Source organism: Syngnathus floridae, chromosome 2, assembly GCF_059516105.1.
Source record: "Syngnathus floridae isolate MCC-2025c chromosome 2, RoL_Sflo_1.0, whole genome shotgun sequence".
NCBI classification, from domain to species: Eukaryota; Metazoa; Chordata; class Actinopteri; order Syngnathiformes; family Syngnathidae; genus Syngnathus; species Syngnathus floridae.
The window spans coordinates 5,438,710-5,461,500 of NC_142414.1; the positions used below are offsets into that span (position 1 = coordinate 5,438,710).

At 40.8% G+C, this 22,791-nt stretch overlaps 1 protein-coding gene across 3 annotated transcripts in view; it reads right to left on the reverse strand.

The window, feature by feature from the left end:
• Nucleotides 1-2,012: 2,012 nt before the first annotated feature.
• Nucleotides 2,013-22,791, reverse strand: part of ngfa (nerve growth factor a (beta polypeptide)) — a 29,533-nt gene continuing 8,754 nt past the window's right edge. The window contains exons 1-3 of one of the 3 annotated variants that reach the window (XM_088368485.1): nucleotides 5,070-5,803; nucleotides 3,448-3,574; nucleotides 2,013-3,373 (exon numbers count right to left, since the gene is read on the reverse strand). In XM_088368485.1, the coding sequence (XP_088224611.1) occupies nucleotides 2,571-3,362 (792 nt within the window). In that variant the 5' untranslated portion in view covers nucleotides 3,363-3,373; nucleotides 3,448-3,574; nucleotides 5,070-5,803 and the 3' untranslated portion in view covers nucleotides 2,013-2,570. Of the gene's footprint in view, nucleotides 3,374-3,447; nucleotides 3,575-4,002; nucleotides 4,560-5,069; nucleotides 5,804-22,791 lie in introns of those variants that run through there. The other 2 variants (XM_088368487.1, XM_088368484.1) reach the window with 2 other exon arrangements.

The window sequence follows — 22,791 nt, forward strand, 5'->3', positions numbered from 1 at the left end:
GCTGTTTCAACCACACTAATAAAGGTTTTATTTGACTGTACAAAAAAGACAAAAAGCTGCGCTAGTTCTAGCTAACACAAAAGCTAAATTAAAACCCTGACACCAACTCAAAGCTTATTATGAAATTGATTTGCTCCCTTTGTGTTGCTGCAAATAATCAGCACCACCAGGTCCAACATAAAAATCACCCAGAGGGAATAAATAGTAGTTTATCTTATCTCTTCGAGAAATGTGGCCATGCTCTGAAAATGTCCTCGCCGAGGAACAAAGCCAAGCTGAACCGTGTAGGAGAGGAGCAGTCAGATAAAAATAGGTGATGGGTGTACATGCGTAGGTAGACTCATGGACATGCATCTTTTCTGAGCCTCAGAAAGGAGACTCACATCTCGACCTCCTGAAAACCTCAGATTAGATTTCATTTGGGAAATCGGGGAGGAAAACAAGAACAATACAGTATCGTCTGGACCTTCACCAGAATGGTGCCAAAAATGGAAACACTGTTAAAGTGGGGACAAGCTTGTTTGCTTGCTTGTTTGCACTTCCAAGCATGTTTAGTACAGAACATGGTGAATTATACAACGAGCGAGAGGTCATCATTTCTGGTCTTGGGTCACCTTGAACACAGTTTTGGGGTCCAGTCACCCCTAATTTACAGATAATATACATAAGGCCTTTTTATTGTACCCCAGAATGGGTGCAGGGACGTAGCAACAGTTTAATTTCAGTACAGATGCCAACGTGGAATGGCAGAAGACCAATTAATAACATGTCAATATCTAAATAGCTGTATTTTACTGTTGTACAGTAGGGAAAAAAAAAAAAAAAAAAAAAAGTTTGAGATCCCATTTGTGGTAGTACAGTGTCATCTTGTGGTAGTACTGCTGCATGTCCGTGGCCTTGTTTCCGGTAACAGTATTTACAGTCGAGTGAATCTAGTCCTTCATCCATTAATGTTTTTTGGGCTGCGTAGCCTCAAAAAGGTCACAGGTGAGCTGAAGCTGACTTAAGGCGAGAAAATTGATGGTGGATTAGAAACATACAAACATACAGGAGTAGTGTATTGTTCAACTGTACTGTCATCCTGGTCACAGATTAGAATCTTGGGACGGGTTTGTGCAATTTCTCTGCTGATGAAAAATTCTACAAATGCAGATGATCTTTTTAGCTAGATTAAAATATTTACCAGAGTAGTGATTCTCAACTAGTGTACCACAGTACACACACACATGTGTGCATGTTTCATATTTCGCTGCATTTTCCTCCAAGCGGGAGCATGGAAAAAACGATTTGCGTTTTCACCTACCTTTTCACTTCTATTGTCTGTATAATTTTTGGGCGCAAATAGAAAGGGGTGTTTGTGACGTTGTGGGAGGGAACTGAGCCGACCTGTTTGCCCGTTTGGAACTGATGCACACTTTTCACATATTTATAATTGAAATAGGATGATATCCACCAAAGACATTCGCAGAGCTTTGAGCAGAGTTTGCCAGCACCACAATCAAATCTGCCAAAACTGCGTTACACCACAATTTGGTGCTGCTTTTTGATAGTCCAAATTCTAGTCTACTTTCCGTCACCAAATTCTAAAGTGCGCCGGAGGCAGCTAACAAGGAAATCCCCTTGGTCAACCTGAGGCTCCCAGCATCGCACAATGCAACCTGCCGAATTCCCAATTTTGGTAATCAAGACTTGGCCTGGCATGAAGATGTGCCTGTTTTGATGCTGAGCACATGTGCGCCTGTCGATGAGCCACTTTCTAACACCTGACTAGAAGTAAAAAATGGCCAATTAATGAACGTTATATGATAACTGTTGGTGGCCCTATATTGTCCAAGTTTTTTTAAGTTATCTCTTTTCTAGAATGGAGCAATGTGTAATAAACATGTGTAATAAATATTCAGCATGTATTTTGGATGAGCTGAGTTTGGATACGTTGCATCTAGAAACCTGAATCCAAGAACTACCTGGTTAGCAGAATAGAAAATCAGCACAGGAAGTCAATATAACAACTGTAGCGTTGGTCATTTCCTTTTATCCATCATGTAGAAATTCTGAATGTGCATATTTAAAATTGACAAAACAAACCAGGCAAGTACAGATGTGTTGAATAAATAACAATAAGAACAACAACAAAACAACGACAACAATAAAAGCTCATTTTGTGTGTATACAAACACACACAGACACACACACACACACACACACACACACACACACACACACAAAAACACATTTACACGCATACTATGTAATTTCATATTTCACTGTATAAGTCATAAATATAACATGCAGTCCAGACCAGGACTTCTCGGGCTGAGGTAGGGTGAGGGGCAGGGGTGCCATGGGGCTGGAACGATGAAGCCATGTATGTGAATGTGTGTGTGTGTGTGTGTGTGTGTGTGTGTGTGTGTGTGTGTGTGTGTGTGTGTGTGTGTGTGTGTGTGTGTGTGTGTGTGTGTGTGTGAGAAGAGGACAAGGTTTACAGTATTGGCAATAAAGCTGTAGTGGTCGTCTGGGGGAAATGTATGTGCTAGTTTCATAGCTGGCCGGACGGGGGCCGTCCTTCCTAGTCAGTGTCCGAGTCGCCCCGCCCAAGACTTTCTGCTGAGCACGCACACACACGCGGCGTTGATGCGGATGAAGCGCCAGGCTGTCCGTTCCTTGAAGATAGTGAGGGCGCTTACAAAGATGTGCGTGTTTGTGCAATAGGAGTTCCAGTGGCGACTGTCGATGCCGAGACAGCCCGAGTTGCCCGATTTGGAGCCCTGCTTGCCGCCTCGGCCCCCCGCCCTCGCTCTGTGCGTTGGGGTTCGGCAGGTGGTCTCGTAGAAGAACTGCTTCTTCACCACGTTGTTGATGGTGACATTGGGCAGCACCGTCACCTCGTTGCCAGCAATGTCCGTGGCCCGGGTCATGTTGCCCACCCAGGTGTTAATGCTGTCGCATACCGAGTACTCTCCTCTGTGCATGGTGTGTGAGCCGGCCTTGCGCCTCACTCGTAGGCCCCTCCCCCCCTCAGTGTCATAGCCCTCGGCCTCCAGGGCGTCATGCGAGGGTGGCACCTCGCTGAAGACGACGCGGGGTGAGGAACGGTATCGTCGCTTGGTGAAGAGCTTGGGGTCCACCACCGGGATGGAAGGGTCAGGCGTGTGGGAGGCTACCCGATGACGCCTCTTGGTCCTGTGGTGGCTGGTCCTGTGAAGTTCCCCGTGCTGGTCCTCTGCCACCGCCAGAGTCTGGCGTTGATTGGCTCTGGTCTGCTCTTCCACTTTGTGGTTGGCACTCTGGGCCAGTCCACCTCCCATGTTCAGTACAGCCTGGACGCCGATCAGGAGGACCAGGACCAGTGGTGTCGACCTCATGGGCACACGTCCTGAGGATCAACACAGAGTTCAAATGACGGCGCGATACAGCGGCCAACATTAATTTCCACCCCAAAAGACAAACCTGTGGAATGTGTCTAGTTAAAGAGGGGAGCCCTCGGTGGACTCTAGAGCCAGACTCCAGTGCAGGCCGCCCCCCTTATGCCTGCCATCTGGACCTCCCTGAACCACAGCTCTGCAACACGCACGTACTGTACAGAAGGAACACAATATACACATTTAGCATTCCTTCTTTAAATCTACATATTAAAACACTTGAAATATATCTACTGCACACTTATGAGAATTTGAGTCTGAAAAGCACAATTGCTTGTCATGGCGAAAAAGAAAAAAAACAGGTGATATACTGACTTAAGTTATAAATGAATGAGTATATCATCCAAAAGAATGACAAATGAGAAAAAAATATTTCTATAATTTCACAGTGACATCACAGAATAAATATGGTTGCGTTCAGTGTCCAAAGTCCGGCCCGCGGGCCAAATCCGGCCCCCGGTCAGATTGCATACGGCCCGCAGCTTCGGTCTTATAATGTATTATTTATGACCCGCCTGCACTGTCAAACTGAATAAAAAAATAAATAAATCATGAAACTTGAAACTGTAATTCTTCCTATTACCAAAGGGTGGAAGCACCACCCCCCGCCGCTCATTTCTGCCATGGCGACTGCAAAGAAAACAAGGAAAGTTGACATTGAGGGCCGTTGCTTTCAAGAGAAATGGGAATTACAATACTTCTTCACTGAAAATCAAGGCTATTGTTTTTGTCTAATTTTTAAAGAGAGGGTTGCCTTGTTTAAGGATTTCAACCTAAAGAGACACTATCAGACTAAACATACGAAAACATACGACAAGCTAAGTGGGAGTGACCGCGCTGATAAAGTGAAGCAGCTCCAAGCTGAACTGGCATCACAACAGCGATTCTTCACGTGGGGCTGCGAGTCAAAATTAAATCAAAAGTAAATATTACTTAATATTAAATATTACGAAGTGGCCATGTTAATACTGTTGATGTTATGAACCTGTAGACGAGACACAAACTATTACTTTCTGAAAGATATTGTAAATGACAAGAGCAAAATTCACTTGTTTTAAGTTTTAATAATAACAGACAACTTTGCATTACTTATAACTCCTGTTTAAAATGTTCATGAGGCAAAAATAAGTTTAAACTCATGTAAATGTAAGATATTTCATACAGCTTGTTCAATGTTATCTGACTCTTCGGATATGAATTAAAGGCAGAATTTGTTTTTAGAGTTGTTCATATCTGGCTAAGTGGCTTATATTTGTTTATTTTGTCATTTAAAAGAATAAAGACAATTGGGACAATGAAATTTGTTTCATAACAGTGTGTATTTGCATGAAATTTTTGTAGTTAAAAATTGTCCGAAAAAAACTATTGGCCCCCGGGCCCCTTCACTTTATCAAATTTGGCCCTCCTTGCAAAAAGTTTGGACACCCCTGCTCTAAGCTTTGCAGCTGCGAATTGTGCACTGCTCGCGCAGTCTCTGCGCATGAGAAACTCCATGCTACACACAAAATAAAAATGTAGCATAAACTGATTAATATCTAATGTTAGACGTAATCTAATTAAGTGGACGAATGATTTTCTTTCCGTGCCTTTTTGTAGTGTAAATCAATGAATGACAGGTATCCAGCCAATGATATAATATGGTTTACTTACGCTACATAGCCAATCATAGCATTGACAGTGCCTGAAAATGTGTCCTGCCCATCCGTGCCGTGCAGGTTAGCTTGCGAACAACAGTGCGGCCGAGTCAAAAGATGTAAATGCCAAGCTAGCTAACCCCCTATCATGGCGAAACGAACGAGCAGCGACATATCCACTCGCCAAGCCAAAATTAATAAGAGATGCGGCGGTCCTTTGAAGACGGAATGGTTGTCAGAGTGTGTGCAAATAAAAGAGCAAACGGTGAATCTGGGTGTGATTTTCTCTTTTTCGATTGTGATTGGTCTACTATGCAAAACATGCAGTGAAGCTAAAGTGGCGGGCGAGTTTACCGAGGTAAGAATATGGACCGAATGGAAGTTTGGCTACCTCAAGCGTCACATTCAGCAGAAATGACATTTGAAAGCTGTTGGGATTGTACAAAGACTCAAGATGGGACAGGGGATCGGTACACTATTGCGGGAGAGCGCAAAAGACCGACAGAAAAGGAACGAGCTGTTACGCAAAACATCTATCTATCTATCTATCTATCTATCTATCTATCTATCTATCTATCTATCTATCTATCTATCTATCTATCTATCTATCTATCTATCTATCTATCTATCTATCTATCTATCTATCTATCTATCTATCTATCTATCTATCTATCTATCTATCTATCTATCTATCTATCTATCTATCTATCTATCTATCTACCTACCTACCTACCTACCTACCTACCTACCTACCTACCTACCTACCTACCTACCTACCTACCTACCTACCTACCTACCTACCTACCTACCTACCTACCTACCTACCTACCTACCTACCTACCTACCTACCTACCTATCTATCTATCTATCTATCTATCTATCTATCTATCTATCTATCAGAAATGTCATTTGAAAGCTGTTTGAATTGTACAAAGACTCAAGATGGGACAGGGGATGGTACACTACTGCGGGAGAGCGCAAAAGACGGACAGAAAAGGAACGAGCTGTCACAACATTTATCGATCGATCGATCGATCGATCTCTCTCGCTCTCTCTCCATTCATTCGTTCGTTCATTCATTCATTCATTCATTCATTCATTCATTCATTCATTCATTCATTCATTCATTCATTCATTCATTTATTTGTTTATTTATTTATTTATCTATTCAAGTGATGCACACAGTGGTCCACATTGTGTACAGGGAGCTAGTGTGTTTGCACAGACACTTGAAAAATTAGAGGGAACATTGGTTGCAATCGTTTCCTGATGTAAATAATTTCTCAAAAAAACAGCACTGATTACCTTTACACGCTCTGTTAGCAGCCTCTATTGGTGAAATGTTCACACTGCAGTCAGTGGGATTTTTTTTTCCCTTGTGGGAATACAATAAAAATAGCAGGCCAGCGTGACGTCAGCTCATTCATGGCGCCGAGATCAGTCAACATACTCGATTACATTTACTTGTTTGTGAGCGAATGCCGTGACAGAGAAAATCCAAATCGTTTTGCTTTTTTTCTAAATTGCTGCCATAGACAATAATACTTCGATATTTTCAACACTGAATAATCTTATTAAGGGATGAATTGTGTGAGGAACCACTGTTTTGGCTTGAACAAGCCTGCGCGCGCACACACGCACGCGCACGCATGCACGCAGATGGAGCAGGTCCAAGCAGGCATTGATTTGATTGATCCAGGCTGACGTGTAAAAAGTCTCTCTGTAAAAAGTCCGGCGTGAGCCAGGAGACTCCTAATGTTAAAAATATGTGACTAGTGTTTAATGCCGGTGGAGCCAGCACAAATGCTGCTGTGGGAGCAAACAGCTCGGTGCGGTTTACTGACTACTCCCCATCCTTGTGGACTGTCTGTGATCCTGTTATGTTTGTGTTATTGTTAACGTGTTCTCCAAAGTGCTGAGTTTCAGTGCCATATGAATAAAGCTGAGTTGAATTGAAGCTACAAAAATAACATTTCTGCTAGAACACATCTGTTAGACAACCTTGTGAGATACTCCTGAGAACTTTGAATATTTCTGGAATTAGAGTCTGAATGTGCCCCAGGTGCCAATTGCTTGTTTTATTGTTTGATGAAAAAAGGAAACAATTTCACTCCAGAGAGAGTCTGCTTCTTAGAATGTGAAAAGTGTAACGTTTCAACCACAATTTCAGAATCCTGCATTCATCTGAAGCAAAAAAACCCAAAAAACAAACAAAAAAAAAAGGGTCCAGGGAGTTTCTCTTATATTCAATATCACAATATAATCATATGGAAGTGATAAAGCTGCGACAGGGTGGTATGCAAGCATCTCCCCGGGCCAGACTCTTAAGAAAAACAAAAGGTTTTGCTCTCATGTGCAATTCCAATTATACCAAAAGGGTCTCCAGGTTCATATGTGAAAACATCTCACAAGTGACAAACACACGATGCTTCGCATTACATTAATACAGTCCGGCATAAACAACGCAGTTATTCAATCTGGCTTTTATGGTATGAGTCATACCTTGTAAGGTTCCTAAATTAGCACCATACCTTGTAAGGTTCCTAAATTAGCACCATAGGGGGATGACTTGCACTCACTGTAAATCAAGACCATTCCCTGTGAGTCACGTATTACTTTCTACCATCAATGGATAGTTTTATCTATCGTGATTCTATGACGTTGAAGAGAAGACCATCTAAGTCAGGGGGGTCAAACTAATTTTTGTCGACGGCCGCATCGTAGTTTTAGTTTCCTTCGGCAAACCATTATGACTGTCAACCCAAATAAATGTATGAACGTCTCATATTATATACAGTGTAGGTTACACAATAAACTGATGAATAACTAGTTTTTAAACTAGAGTCTAGTAAGAACTGTTCAAAATTTTAAAAAGATGAAGGGTAATAAAAGTTGCTAGAAACATCTCTATTTTTGAAAAGTGAGGAATTTGTCATTTTAGTATTGACACAAAGTCGATGCACAATTTGTTTTCACGGGACAAATATAATTACACTGTGGGCCAAATTTGGCCCCTGGGCCAGAGTTTGACACCTCCGATCTGAGTCTGCTAAGTGCTTGTTTATGACCTGAAAAAGGAATTGTTAGGGAGACAAGAGAGGAAGGTAATTACTTGGCCTCAAGGCAGGGGAAGGCAGCCTCAATTTGACAAATACTAGCTAGCCAATGACACAATTTCATGTTTGGTGCTTGTTTGGTTTTTGCTACCATGAAATGTTGGGTCAAAAGCGTGATGAAACCCGTTGTCCATTGAGCATCCCTTCTTAACATGTGATACTGCAATTTCTTAAAAAAAAGGCTTCCTCCAGCAAACATAGCTCACCTTGGCAGGTGATGACAGCAGCTTCAGATAATCGGAAGGTGTGAAAGTCAGTATGACAGCTGTGGCGAAAGAACGAGCAAATGGAGTGGAAGCTAAACGTTTTCACTCAATGTATTGCTCATCCATTGAGGCCAACGCATTTCCTTTTTCTGTCCTCAAGTGGAAATTATTATTGTGCGGGATGAAAGGTCAGCACACCCGCTTTGAAATCTGTGACAATAAATCCGTTTGTACTGGACCACAATTTCAAAGCCAACAAGTAGAAAGTTCATTTTAGGGGTAAATGACATAGTAATTGAAAATTAAAGGAATTCACCTCATAGGGGTAAACCGAACTAATGAATGGTATTAAAACAAGTTTCGTTCTACTCCTACTCCCAAAATCATCAGGCCGGATTTTACAATAATAAACCAGACAAACAAGTCTGTCAAATGCAATAAAAAAAAACACCACCCTCCTGATCCAACAAAGCTCTTGTTAACATTTTAATAAAATGACATGTCATACAAACATTTATTTTACTGCCAACTGGTGCCTTCATAAAAAAAAAATAAGCCCCGGGGATCAATTGCACGTTACATCATTATATTATGGTATTATTTAAGAATTTCACAAAATTAAATAGGCCAGCGGCATGGTGAACGAATGGTTAGACTCTCTGTCTCAAAATTCTGAGCTTGGGGTTTCAAATCTGGCCGTGTCTTGCCTCTCTCCGGTTACTCCGGCTTCTTCCAAAATCAAAATTGGAAAAAAAAAATCAGTATTCATTTTTTCCTGAAGCTGAAGATATAATGCTATAATTGTCGACAGCTTCAAATATTTTAAGACAACAAAGTTGTGGCAAGCCATTTACAGTCCCTAGTAAAATCAGAAATCCTTGAAGTAGTTAGACGTTTGTCTTTCTGCATCTGGGTTCACTTTCACGTCAATAACCTTAAGAAACCATGGACATGAGAATCTGAAAATCAGTCAGTCAGTAGTACACAGCAAGTAAACTCAGTTGTGCGGTCTGAGAACCTCTCAAATTTTATAAAAACTCAAGCTGACTGATGACATACCCTTTAAGTGCTGTGGTAATATTCAAACTGCGCATAATGATACAGTATCAAACAATCATACTTGGTGGGAATTAAATCCACAGGCGGAAGTAGAGGAAGGGGGGCGCAGGTGCACTGCCCCCCTCTGAAATATGCATGGACCCTATAGGTGTCAGGCCAGATAATTGACTTTTAGGTGTTTTCCGATTTTTTTACAGGATGTTCAATTTTTTTTCAACATTTCTACACACCCCTTCAGGAAACACCTAATGAATCCTCATCAGCAGTGTCTGAAGAATTATCTGGGTTTGAAAAAAAAAAAATTCAATGATGGTACTTTGAGAGCAAAGGTTGTACAAAATTTTTAAGAAGCACCGCTGAATAAAGTCCCACCAGTGCTTCATTTGACAGCCACACTGTCTTGTTTTTCAATCTGTAATTTCATGTACACAACTCACATTTACCTTCAGCTGCTTTTCCTAATGCTCAAAACTGTTTTTTTATCTTCCTCAGGTGTTCGTCGGAAAAATAAAACCCCAAAGCACATATTTTTAGTTGCTAAATTAATGACCATAACATAATGTTTCATGGACTAATCCTTACTCTGGAAAAGAAATGATCATCTTTTAAAATCAAGCGGAATAGCAGTCATTCTTCCATAACCCACAAAAGTCTCACTTTGGATTTATCACACTTTGAGAGCAATGAGACATTAATGAAAGTGATCCCTGACATGTTGGCTTAAGATGTTGTTACAGGCAACTCAATTTATATCCCCCATAATAAACTTGACTTCTGTTTTGGAACACTCCGTCCATGAGAGGTTCTTCTGGCAAGCGAAGCAAAACCACATTAAAAGCACCGTGACCACACTAATAAGGCCTTCTATGATCCATCTTCACTAGCCAGAGCCAAGCCCACTCCACTTCCTGATGACCCTCCCAGTACTTAACCAGCAGATGTGGGAGGCCTCGTAGCTGGGATGAAGACAATGCCTCAACATGTTTTCCAGACTTTCTTATGACCTTGACGCTGAACAATCCGCACAAGACAAGTGTTAAATCTTTTGGCAAGGCTCTACTTATGACTCCCCTTTGCTGTTGAGAATCCAAAATCTCCAGCATGTCTGTGGGACCCAGAAAAGAATGAAGGAGGGAGAGGAAGAAGTTGGGAATATCAAGGGATGGGGAGAGGCAATGAGCTATAGAGGGTGGCCGATTAACAAATAAAGGAACTTTTGAGAACAAAGACAGGGAGAAGTTGGAGCACTAAGGGAGTTGTGTAGTTTCATCTAGTTGAACAAAAAAATCTTTGTTCCACCTGTCAGCAAAGCCCACTGCAGCAAAGCTGTTGCAGCACATGTTGCGTATTTACTATAAGGGAATCCCACAATGCAAACACTCCACTCTCTATGAGCAACTGATGACTGGTGTGGCTAATCTTCCTGGAAAGGACAGGAATATCCGCCGGAATCTGATTGCATAAGACAAACTGCATATTTTAGACAAAGATCACTAACTGATGCTTAGTGACTCAGTTTTGGTTTTATTGCGGTGACCTTTTGTCCTTTGCAAAGTCATATTGGCACTGCTATGAATTGGCTTGTCAGAATTTGCACAGTGAACATATTCACGGTGAGGGAGATTGTGAGATTTGGCCCAGTGGTGGAAGAAGAATTCTTTGGATTATTTGTCTCCCCATTTCTCTTAGCTTGCTATGATTTTCTTTTTTAAATAATACAGTTAGCCTTAGTTCTGACTTTTTTTCCAGATAAGACATCATCTGGCTGATTTTTTTGCCTTGACTTGTAAGCACACATTTCAGATATACCGTAATTTCCGGTTATTTATAAATAACCCTCTTAAAGTTATCTCTTGACTTTATATACGTGATGAGCTCAGTCAGCCGGCGATACGATACGCATTTTCTTTCTTTCTGCATTTCCTCAACTTTTTGCTCTAAGGTGTTCCATTGAGCAGTTGTAGTTCAGGCCGTAAATGCTCTGGTTTTCTCTCACAGTCCAAACAAATCCTTTCCATGTCAAAATTGAAGATGATTAGCTGGGAAAAAAAAGCAACTTTTTGAAACAAACAACTCCCGTCATAATCGTTACATCGAGTTGTCTGGCGAGCAGTCCAATGTTTATGCTGCTTCTTGGCCAGAGTCAACAGCATTAGACTCCAGCGTACACACCACCCTGACCAGGATAAGCGGCAAAATAAAGATTTTTGCTCATGATACAGTGCAGCACCAAACAAAAGCCATTTGAACCAAAAAAGTTGCTATGAGACTCTCCAGAGTAATTCCGAGTGCATGTTTCTAAAGCAGGCCCAACATGAGCATCTGAAAAATTCTACAGAATATTCTACATGTCTCTGTTTATGACTGCATTGCATTTGGCCTTTTCCAGGAAACAGTGTGTTTTGGTTACGGGTAGGTAAACAACAAAAACGAGTTCGCTCAAGGTGGATCATGTTAGAGTTCACGTGTAACCTTTTTTATGCACTCGGGCCCATGAAATCTCGAGCCGGCTGAGCTCATTTTCATGACGTGTTGAATGTGACAACGCTATTTTCTAATCTAATCCCTTGTGCATACTCACTCTGAGATTGATCTCCATTAGTCTAAGCACATCAAAGGACAGCTCAGGAAAAAGAACGAGCCTAAAAGCCAATAAAAGCTTTTGATAATGCTTTCTTCTCTCTAAATATTTAGCGGTTCGTTACTTTTGCTGTTGTTTTGAGACATTAGATTAGGTTTTCCCAAAACATTTTCAACACTGGGTCTAAATTAGAATGAATCGCAATAAATGTAAAAATATCGATATCTAAAAGGTGACGTAACGTGATGACAGAGGTGTCAAATCCAAGTCAAGAAAGAAGAAACCCTGCCACAGTTTGCCAACGGTGCTTTTAATCAAACAAACAAGCCAGTATACAAACTAGCGGGAGCTACCGTAATTTCCGGACTATAAGTCGCGGTTTTTTTCATAGTTTGGGTGGGGGGGCGACTTATACTCAGGAGCGACTTATATACCGTATTTTCCGGACTATAAGTCGCTCCGGAGTATAAGTCGCACCAGCCATAAAATGCCCCAAAAAGTGAAAAAAAAGATATATAAGTCGCTCCGGAGTATAAGTCGCATTTTGGGGGCAATTTATTCGACAAAATCCAACACCAAAAACAGTCATGAACGAGCAACAACAGGCTAAACGATAGCAACAACAGGCTAAATGATAGGTATGCTAACGTGACAAACACAAACAAAGAGCTGAGAATGGGCCTGACGTAACATATAGGGTGATTAAGGACAACTATTACATAAATAACATGTTTATAAAACCATCAGTGTCACTCCAATTCATTAAATAGCAACAACAGGCTAAACGATAGGTATGCTAACGTGACAAACTCAAACAAAGAGCTGAGAACGGGCCTGACGTAACATATAGAGTGATTAAGGACAACTATTACATGAATAACATGTTTATAAAACCATCGGTGTCACTCCAATTCATTAAATAGCAACAACAGGCTAAACGATAGGTATGCTAACGTGACAAACTCAAACAAAGAGCTGAGAACGGGCCTGACGTAACATATAGAGTGATTAAGGACAACTATTACATGAATAACATGTTTATAAAACCATCGGTGTCACTCCAATTCATTAAATAGCAACAACAGGCTAAACGATAGGTGTGCTAACGTGACAAACACAAACAAAGAGCTGAGAACGGGCCTGACGTAACATATAGAGTGATTAAGGACAACTATTACATGAATAACATGTTTATAAAACCATCGGTGTCACTTCAATTCATTAAATCCATCGATCGTTCTTTGTCAACAATGGGTGCGCACGGCTGAGGACGCTTGCATTTCAAAATATTCCACATATTCCACAGGCTCATATAACGATAGATAAACTATATTTCAAATAACTATAATACAAGCCAATAATATTATCAAACCATCCGTGCATTTTAATTCCATTAAATCCATCGATGAAATTCCTCGTCCTTTGTCAACATCGCCGCGCGTGCGCCCTGACGTCAGCCTCGTCTTTATTCCACAGATCTACTATATAACTAACTATATTGTAGCGTTAACAAAGTACAAGGATAGACGTGGGTTTGGTAAACGGCTCTTTATTAAACAAAACAAACTTCCAAGCGTGTGGCGGCGTGGACTTCCAGACAGACCGGGCGTGCGTAATGGCCATGTCCGAGCCCCGCGCACCGTTCGCGGACAACCACTCGGCCGAGCGCCGGCCCCCGACTCAGTAGAGTCGGACCGGGCGTGCGTAAAAGCCATAATAGTTTTTCAAACCTTCTATGTCACTCCAAATCCTTAATTCCTTCAAACTCTTTGTCCTCCGTGTCACTTAGAAATGATCACCGCTAATGATGTCCTTGTGTGGGCACGTTTGTATGTAAACAACCGCCGCGCCGCGCTACTGACGTCACTTGAAATAGTAATCCATTGGTACATCACGGTTCTCCAAACTTTCTTTCTGCTGCTCGATTACTGTTTTCAGCTGCATATTTTACAACTTGAAGTTTGGAACGTGCAAAATATGAGTGTCTTTTTGGTGCCATTTTTCTTAAGCCCACCCAGTTGATGAGTCACGGCCAACGGTGAAATTTAGAGCGCCCTCATCCAGTTTCGTCTGAAAATATAATTTTTTTTGGTTGTTTTATCAAAGTCAAAGTCTGCTTTATCATTGATTTTTTTTTTTTATATACTAAGATACGCAAAGAGATTGAAATTACGTTTCCACTATCCCTTGGTGAGATAGTACACATGTGCATACAAGCAACACAAAAAAAAACAAGAAGGCACAAACAATGAATAAATAAGAGTGTTGAATAAATGATAAATAAACAAATAATAATAAATAATAATAATAAATATAATAGGAGCAAAAATGGGAAGTGGTCAACTATACTTGTAAGTAAGTGATGTGTTAATGATCAAGTAAAAATTTGTGAAAAAAAACATATATAAGTCGCTCCTGAGTATAAGTCGCCCCCCCACCCAAACTATGAAAAAAACCGCGACTTATAGTCCGGAAATTACGGTATGTTTTTTTTCACAAATTTTTACTTGATCATTAAGACATCACTTACAAGTATAGTTGACCACTTCCCATGTTATTTTTAGTATAGTTGATCACTTCACATGCTTTTATATCTTTATCTTGAACATATTCAAAACATAAAAAATAGAGAAAACATCAAATAAAGCAATTAACACTTTAAAGCACCATATCCAAGTCCACTGTCTGCTGTATGTACACTTGCTCCATTTTTGCTCCTATTATATTTATTATTATTATTTATTATTATTTGTTTATTTATCATTTATTCAACACTCTTATTTATTCATTGTTTGTGCCTTCTTGTTTTTTTTGTGTTGCTTGTATGCACATGTGTACTATCTCACCAAGGGATAGTGGAAACGTAATTTCAATCTCTTTGCGTGTCTTAGTATATAAAAAAAAAAAAAAATCAACGATAAAGCAGACTTTGACTTTGATAAAACAACCCAAAAAAATTATATTTTCAGACGAAACTGGATGAGGGCGCTCTAAATTTCACCGTTGGCCGTGACTCATCAACTGGGTGGGCTTAAGAAAAATGGCACCAAAAAGAAACTCATATTTTGCACGTTCCAAACTTCAAGTTGTAAAATATGCAGCTGAAAACAGTAATCGAGCAGCAGAAAGAAAGTTTGGAGAACCGTGATGTACCAATGGATTACTATTTCAAGTGACGTCAGTAGCGCGGCGCGGCGGTTGTTTACGTGCCCACACAAGGACATCATTAGCGGTGATCATTTCTAAGTGACACGGAGGACAAAGAGTTTGAAGGAATTAAGGATTTGGAGTGACATAGAAGGTTTGAAAAACTATTATGGCTTTTACGCACGCCCGGTCCGACTCTACTGAGTCGGGGGCCGGCGCTCGGCCGAGTGGTTGTCCGCGAACGGTGCGCGGGGCTCGGACATGGCCATTACGCACGCCCGGTCTGTCTGGAAGTCCACGCCGCCACACGCTTGGAAGTTTGTTTTGTTTAATAAAGAGCCGTTTACCAAACCCACGTCTATCCTTGTACTTTGTTAACGCTACAATATAGTTAGTTATATAGTAGATCTGTGGAATAAAGACGAGGCTGACGTCAGGGCGCACGCGCGGCGATGTTGACAAAGGACGAGGAATTTCATCGATGGATTTAATGGAATTAAAATGCACGGATGGTTTGATAATATTATTGGTTTGTATTATAGTTATTTGAAATATAGTTTATCTATCGTTATATGAGCCTGTGGAATATGTGGAATATTTTGAAATGCAAGCGTCCTCAGCCGTGCGCACCCATTGTTGACAAAGAACGATCGATGGATTTAATGAATTGAAGTGACACCGATGGTTTTATAAACATGTTATTCATGTAATAGTTGTCCTTAATCACTCTATATGTTACGTCAGGCCGGTTCTCAGCTCTTTGTTTGTGTTTGTCACGTTAGCACACCTATCGTTTAGCCTGTTGTTGCTATTTAATGAATTGGAGTGACACCGATGGTTTTATAAACATGTTATTCATGTAATAGTTGTCCTTAATCACTCTATATGTTACGTCAGGACCGTTCTCAGCTCTTTGTTTGAGTTTGTCACGTTAGCATACCTATCGTTTAGCCTGTTGTTGCTATTTAATGAATTGGAGTGACACAGATGGTTTTATAAACATGTTATTCATGTAATAGTTGTCCTTAATCACTCTATATGTTACGTCAGGCCCGTTCTCAGCTCTTTGTTTGAGTTTGTCACGTTAGCATACCTATCGTTTAGCCTGTTGTTGCTATTTAATGAATTGGAGTGACACTGATGGTTTTATAAACATGTTATTTATGTAATAGTTGTCCTTAATCACTCTATATGTTACGTCAGGCCCGTTCTCAGCTCTTTGTTTGTGTTTGTCACGTTAGCATACCTATCGTTTAGCCTGTTGTTGCTATCGTTTAGCCTGTTGTTGCTCGTTCATGACTGTTTTTGGTGTGGGATTTTGTCGAATAAATTGCCCCCAAAATGCGACTTATACTCCGGAGCGACTTATATATCTTTTTTTTCACTTTTTGGGGCATTTTATGGCTGGTGCGACTTATACTCCGAAGCGACTTATAGTCCGGAAAATACGGTAAGTTTAGTATGGTGGGTGTAAATTCAACTCACCTCGACCCGACCCGACCCAACCCAACTCAACTCAACTCAACTCAACTCAACTCAACTCAACTCAACTCAACTCAACTCAGCTCAACTCAGCTCATCTCATCTCATCTCAACTCAACTCAACTCAACTCAACTCAACTCAACTCAACTCAACTCAACTCAACTCAACAAGAAGTAGTTTGGCATGAGACTCCAAACTGAATAAAGCAACTCCCGATGAATCTAAACATAAAACTAATAGAATGATTCTGAGGTTTTTTTTGGACCACAAGTCCATTTAGCTGAATGATAACAAACAATGAAAAATGCCATAGCCAGGTTGACATCAGTCTGGCAGTGTTAAAACCCTTTCCATGGATATCTAAGCAAACTCTGCAGTCACACATGTAGATAATCCAGCAATACTCACAGGCACATATTATTTATCCTCTGCGAAGACTTACTCAGCAAGTGTGAGAGTATGTCCTTCATTTAACTCCATGTCTGTAATATACTGCATCCAGCTGGCTAAGTTGCACAAATTTGAAGGAGCAGCACCATGTCCACTGAACTGAAGCAAAAAGATGTGGCAATAATGGGTTGTCTTACACCCCCCCCCACACACACACACATTTTAAAGTTTGTTACACATATTTGCTGTCATTCATTTGGATGATTTCTTTTTGCTTGATTGACTGATTCTAGAAAAGCAACAAGCGCAGCCCTTACAATCCAGGGTCTCATTTATTTAAAGTTGACTCTACATGACATTTTTGAAAGGGACACAAAATAAACTAAGCACCGAGGAAGACTACTGAACCCAAGCTTTCTTCTTTCACCTTTGGGCCAAATCTCACTCTTGGGGACACGTCATTTTTCCATGACGCATGACTTACGCTGTGCTCAGAATTAGGTGTGCTATGCGTCAGACCTCAGGTTATGCATGCACGCGTGCATGGCTTCCTTTGAATATTCCCAACTGTATTGAAGAGGTAAATGCACTAAGCAGTTACCGTGAATTATTCCCACTGTGCAGAGCCACTGAGGAGATAAAACAAAAGATATTTACGTTTTGAAGAAATTAAGTGTACACAGACTTGAAAGTCTTGTATTGTAACAAATCAAGTTTAGTGCTCAGCAATGCTTCTTTAATGCAATTTAAAGCTCTGCGAAATATGTTATATACAATAAATAGATACAGTTTAACCGAAGGGAGAAAAACTAAGCATAAGAATAAGAATAAGCCTTTGCTTGCATGTCTACCATATCAAATAGTAAAAAAAAATCAGTTTAAAAAAAAAAAATTAGATTCAAATAAATAAATTAAATTAATAAATGAATGTTTGTTTTCTTTTATTTGATTCTCCTGAAAAAATGAAGTACGCATGAGATTGATGGATAGTTATTAAATTTTCCCGAGATGTGAAATTCATCTTTTACTGGCAGAGACAAAAAAAAAAACAAAAAAAAAACTGTCGCTATTGTTTCCAAAGTAACACGTGATGTTTTGTTAGCGCTGGGGTTACTGTTCTGAGTTGTGTGCACGAACTTTACTGCACAGTAAATTGATTTGTCAATGTTTAATATTGTTTATGACACTTTTATTTTTGTGTTAGTGTTCTTTGGTTCTCCTTCGTGAGTTTCATAAACTGATGCGGATACCAGTATCGGGTATCGGTACCTTAGCAATGCCCCTTGAAATGAAGTCAGTCATCATAATGATTGTTACATTTGAGCAAAACATATTCTGTGTTCTATAAAGGTTTGTGTCTATGAACAATATTTGATAAAAGTAAAACACATTTTCGTCACAATTACAAGATGTACTATATCAGAAATTGTCAAGTATCTGTACTGAGTATCGCACTCAGTCTCAAACTAGTTGTACCGGATGCATCGTTACTTCAGCGTCTTTCAATGACAGTTAACAAATGCTAGTTTCTCGTTGTCAGATTGTATTTTCCACATTTTCATGTAAATTAAAACATTAATTTTGGCTTTCTAGCATGCAACATTGAGTACTTTCCACAATGACCAACATTACTTTACACACATTCAAAAAAATCAATCTACACTTTTTTTTTTTTACTTCGGTCTCACTCTGGCTTCTGAAGACATAAGCAGACCATTTTCAATTCTGTGTGGTCTCCACATCGTTCTGTCATCTCTTCCCGCCTGCGTCCACACCGCTGCCTCGCAATCTCTCTCACCCCCACAACCGTCCGTCGATCTAATGCCAACCACCTGTCCGTGTGAGACCTCCCAGGCCCGCACTCCGTCTGTTAGCGGCATGCGAGCGAATCTACACTCAAAAGTTCCCAGTATGACCTGCTGCTAAAGCGCAGATGGTTTTATATTTATTGATGCGAGCGCAGGCGTCACCTAGGAAACATCCGACAACTACTGCTTCCTCTACAAAACTCACAAAACTGGGGAGAAGCCGAAAAATTGCTTCCTTCCGTCAGTAAAAGTCGATGCTTAAACTAATTTGCAGTTGTGTCCAATGACTCATCATTTTACGTAGTGTGCATTCCAGATTGACATAATTCGAATAAGTGCATCATAAGCGGCTTGGATTGTCGACTTGGGGCTAAGGCGTGTGCATGTGTTTGATGCGTATCCAACACAAACATACATAATTGTAGTCACGTTGACATTTGACACACTTGAACAGACAAAGAATCAGTTGCCTCATCCATCCATCCATCCATCCATCCATCCATCCATCCATCCATCCATCCATCCATCCATCCATCCATCCATCCATCCATCCATCCATCCATCCATCCATCCATCCATCCATCCATCCATCCATCCATCCATCCATCCATCCATCCATTTTCTATACCGCTTGTCCCCACGGGGTCACAGGCGTGCTAGAGCCTATCCCAGCAGCGGGCAGTAGGCGTGGGACACCCTGAACCGGTTGCAGGGCACACAGAGACGAACAACCATTCGCACTCGCACTCACACCTAGGGACAATTTGGAGTGCTCAATCAACCTACCAAGCATGTTTTTGGGATGTGGGAGGAAACTGGAGTGGCTGGAGCAAACTCACGCGGGCACAGGGAGAACATGCAAACTCCACACAGGGAGGGCCGGAGGTGGAATCGAACCCACACCCTCCTAACTGTGAGGCGGACGTGAGGCGGAATTCAAATTGATTATTATATATATATATATATTGCAGGAAATGGGGTCAAAACACAAAAAGTCCTGTCTAGCTACAAAAACAGATATGCTCAAACCTCATTGAATAAAGTACATAAGCAGACAAGTATATTCACATGTTAAATAAATAAAAGAAACATTTTAAGCATATAATTATACCTACACACCAAATCAATAAAGAAGACATAACTAGACATTTTTCATAAATGGTGATGAGAAAGGTTTTTATAACTTTATGATCTGATATATTTCTGAGCACATTGAAATAACAAATGACTTTTGATATATTGCCTAAATAGCTTAATGACCCTTAAGGAACTGTGTAATTCATACCTGATGTTTTTTCTCTGAATCATGGACACGACCAGAGTCGTCTTGACCGTTCAGTACTTGATTGTATCTTGTGTTTTGACTAATGCTAGACGCCAGTTTTTGATTACTACTGAACGCTCTGCACAGAGGGAAATAGTTTGCCTAACAAAGAAAAGATACGGTTGGAAGAATGATTAAACTAAGAATAAGCACAGACATGATGTATCAAAAGAACAGCAATAGATTAATGATGTCACAGCCAAAAGCTAACATAATTTCGTACAAAATGACAAAATTAAAAGAATCCAGCAGTACGACAGTCTGTCCAAGATTGGAGAAGAATGTTCACAGGAAGGTCACGTGGAGATAAAACCAGCAGGTGCCAGAAGGAGCCACCCAAAGACTCGGCCAAAGATGATCGCCAAGGCCGAAAGACGGGATGGAAGACAACACCCCCCCCTCCACACACACACACCAACAGAACCCCACCTCCACACCGACTTGCCCATAATCAGCACCACTCCCATGCAAGCAGACTCTCCTTCGAACTTGCCCCACCCCGAAGACTCATCACCCATCAATCTCGGCCCACAATGTGCTACTGAATATAAAACTGATCTAACAACCTTGGACTTTGCCTTTTCTGAATGGAAACTTTCCGCTCTTGAAGGGCCCAGCGCTGTATTGTACTTTCCTGAAAACAGAGCTTTTTGAACAAGAATCGTGATTGAACTCAACCAATCTGTGTAAGTCTGATTTCTGCTTCAGTGTCTTTGCATTTTCCTAAATCTGAAGAAATCAAACGAGCACGCAGTGAGTAAATTGGATAACAGGTGATTGGCAAAGGCTTTTGCCGTGAGGCGCAGATAACGCGCTCCCTAAATTGTGGACAGAATCCAGCAATATATATATATATACGTATATACACAGAGTGGAGCCTCGGTTTTCGAACGTCCTAGTTCTCGAACAAATCGGTATGCGAACAAAAAATTAGAGATTTTTTTGCTTCGGATGTCGGACGAAATTCGGTTGTCGAACCTCGCGAGATGAGCCGAGAGGACCCGCATGCCAACTGACTCCGTTCGTTTTTACATTCTCGTTACTCTGAGGATTGTATCAACTCTAATCATGTCTTCAAAGGAAGCAAGAGGGAGCAGTAAAGCCATCCTAAAAAACAAAGACGCTCTTAAACCATGCGACAGTGAACGCCCGGCGCGCTGCGGTTGCGCAATCGGACAAAATTAAGCTCCTTGTGCACTGAGGTCCACTTAAATTTTGGAAACTGCATCAGGACATTAAAAATCGTTTCTAAATTTCAGCGACGGCTCTGTCACAATAATGCGACCAGCCCGGTGTAGTTGCACGGTTGGCGACGCGCTACGGTTGCGCGTTCGGCGGTGCGCTGCAGTTGCGCGAAAGGACAATAATGCGCAAATGAAAAAATGCTTAAAAAAGGCGAGTTTTTCTTTTTTTTTGCTTGGAACGGATTACATTTTTTTCCATTATTTGTAATGGGAAAACATGATTCGGAATTCGAACGATTCACTTCTCGAACAGCCTTCTGGAACGGATTATGGTCGAAAACCAAGGCTCCACTGTATATATATATATATATATATATATATATATATATATGCATATGGCAAAGCGCATATGAGGTCATTTCAGCACTCTCAATAGCAGCAAATTAGTTTCATGTTCCAACAAGCCATAGATGATACGGTATGAAAGTGAGGCCACGGCGATGTCAACACAAATTCACAGAAACAATTTCGAATATAACTGTGGCACTAAACCGACACAGTAAGACCACAAGAGTATTATTTGATCTTGCTAATTTCTGCATCGACTCTGCACGTCTATGCATGTGGACTCAGCAGGCCCGTCTGCACATTTAAGTTGCACACATGGAAATGCAAGCATGCACAAACAGGCATCTCTTTTGACGAAGCACCTGTCAAAGCTGTCAGTTGTGCTGAATGCAAAAGCATGTGCTAACAGTACTGCTTGGTTTTCTATAAATACGCTAGATTATGAATGTAGTTTCCAAACAGTGCAGGCTGAAAAGCAATATGGCGTCATTCTGTTGTATTGGCTTTCAAATGTGATCTGTAAACAGTCAGATTATCGCGCTTACATTGGGCTTTTCCATTCGTGGTATTTGATTATTTACAATGTAGGCTTTCAATATTTGCTCAGTTTGCATTGCTTGTTTTTGCATTGGTTGACTGTGTCATTTCTTTGCTTCTCTTGTCCAAACCAATCAGTTCCTCCCATCCCGTCGGCTTCTTCTCGGCTGTGCTTCGTTCCGTCAATTAATCTGAGCGTATTTAGCTCTCTTGCGTTTGCTTTTAGCTTGATCGGTTCATGGTGTGTGTCCAGTTTAGCCAGGTGCTTTTTTGTTGCTCCGCTAGCCCCAGCTTGTTCTGTTTTTGTTGTTTGCATGCTTTATTGGTTCCATCTGCGTCACCACAAATGTATTATAGTGCTGTCAAAGTGAGTTTACAAATTAAGAATGCTGTTTAGATGTGGAAGGAGAATAGATTCTCCTCTATATCGGGGGATATGCTGGACATGTCTGCCCTATTTTGTGCCCTCAATATATATCACAATGAATCTTGTAGTAGTGAATCATGGATGATCAAAGCTTTAGGATATGGATGAATAATAAAATAAATGTAGAG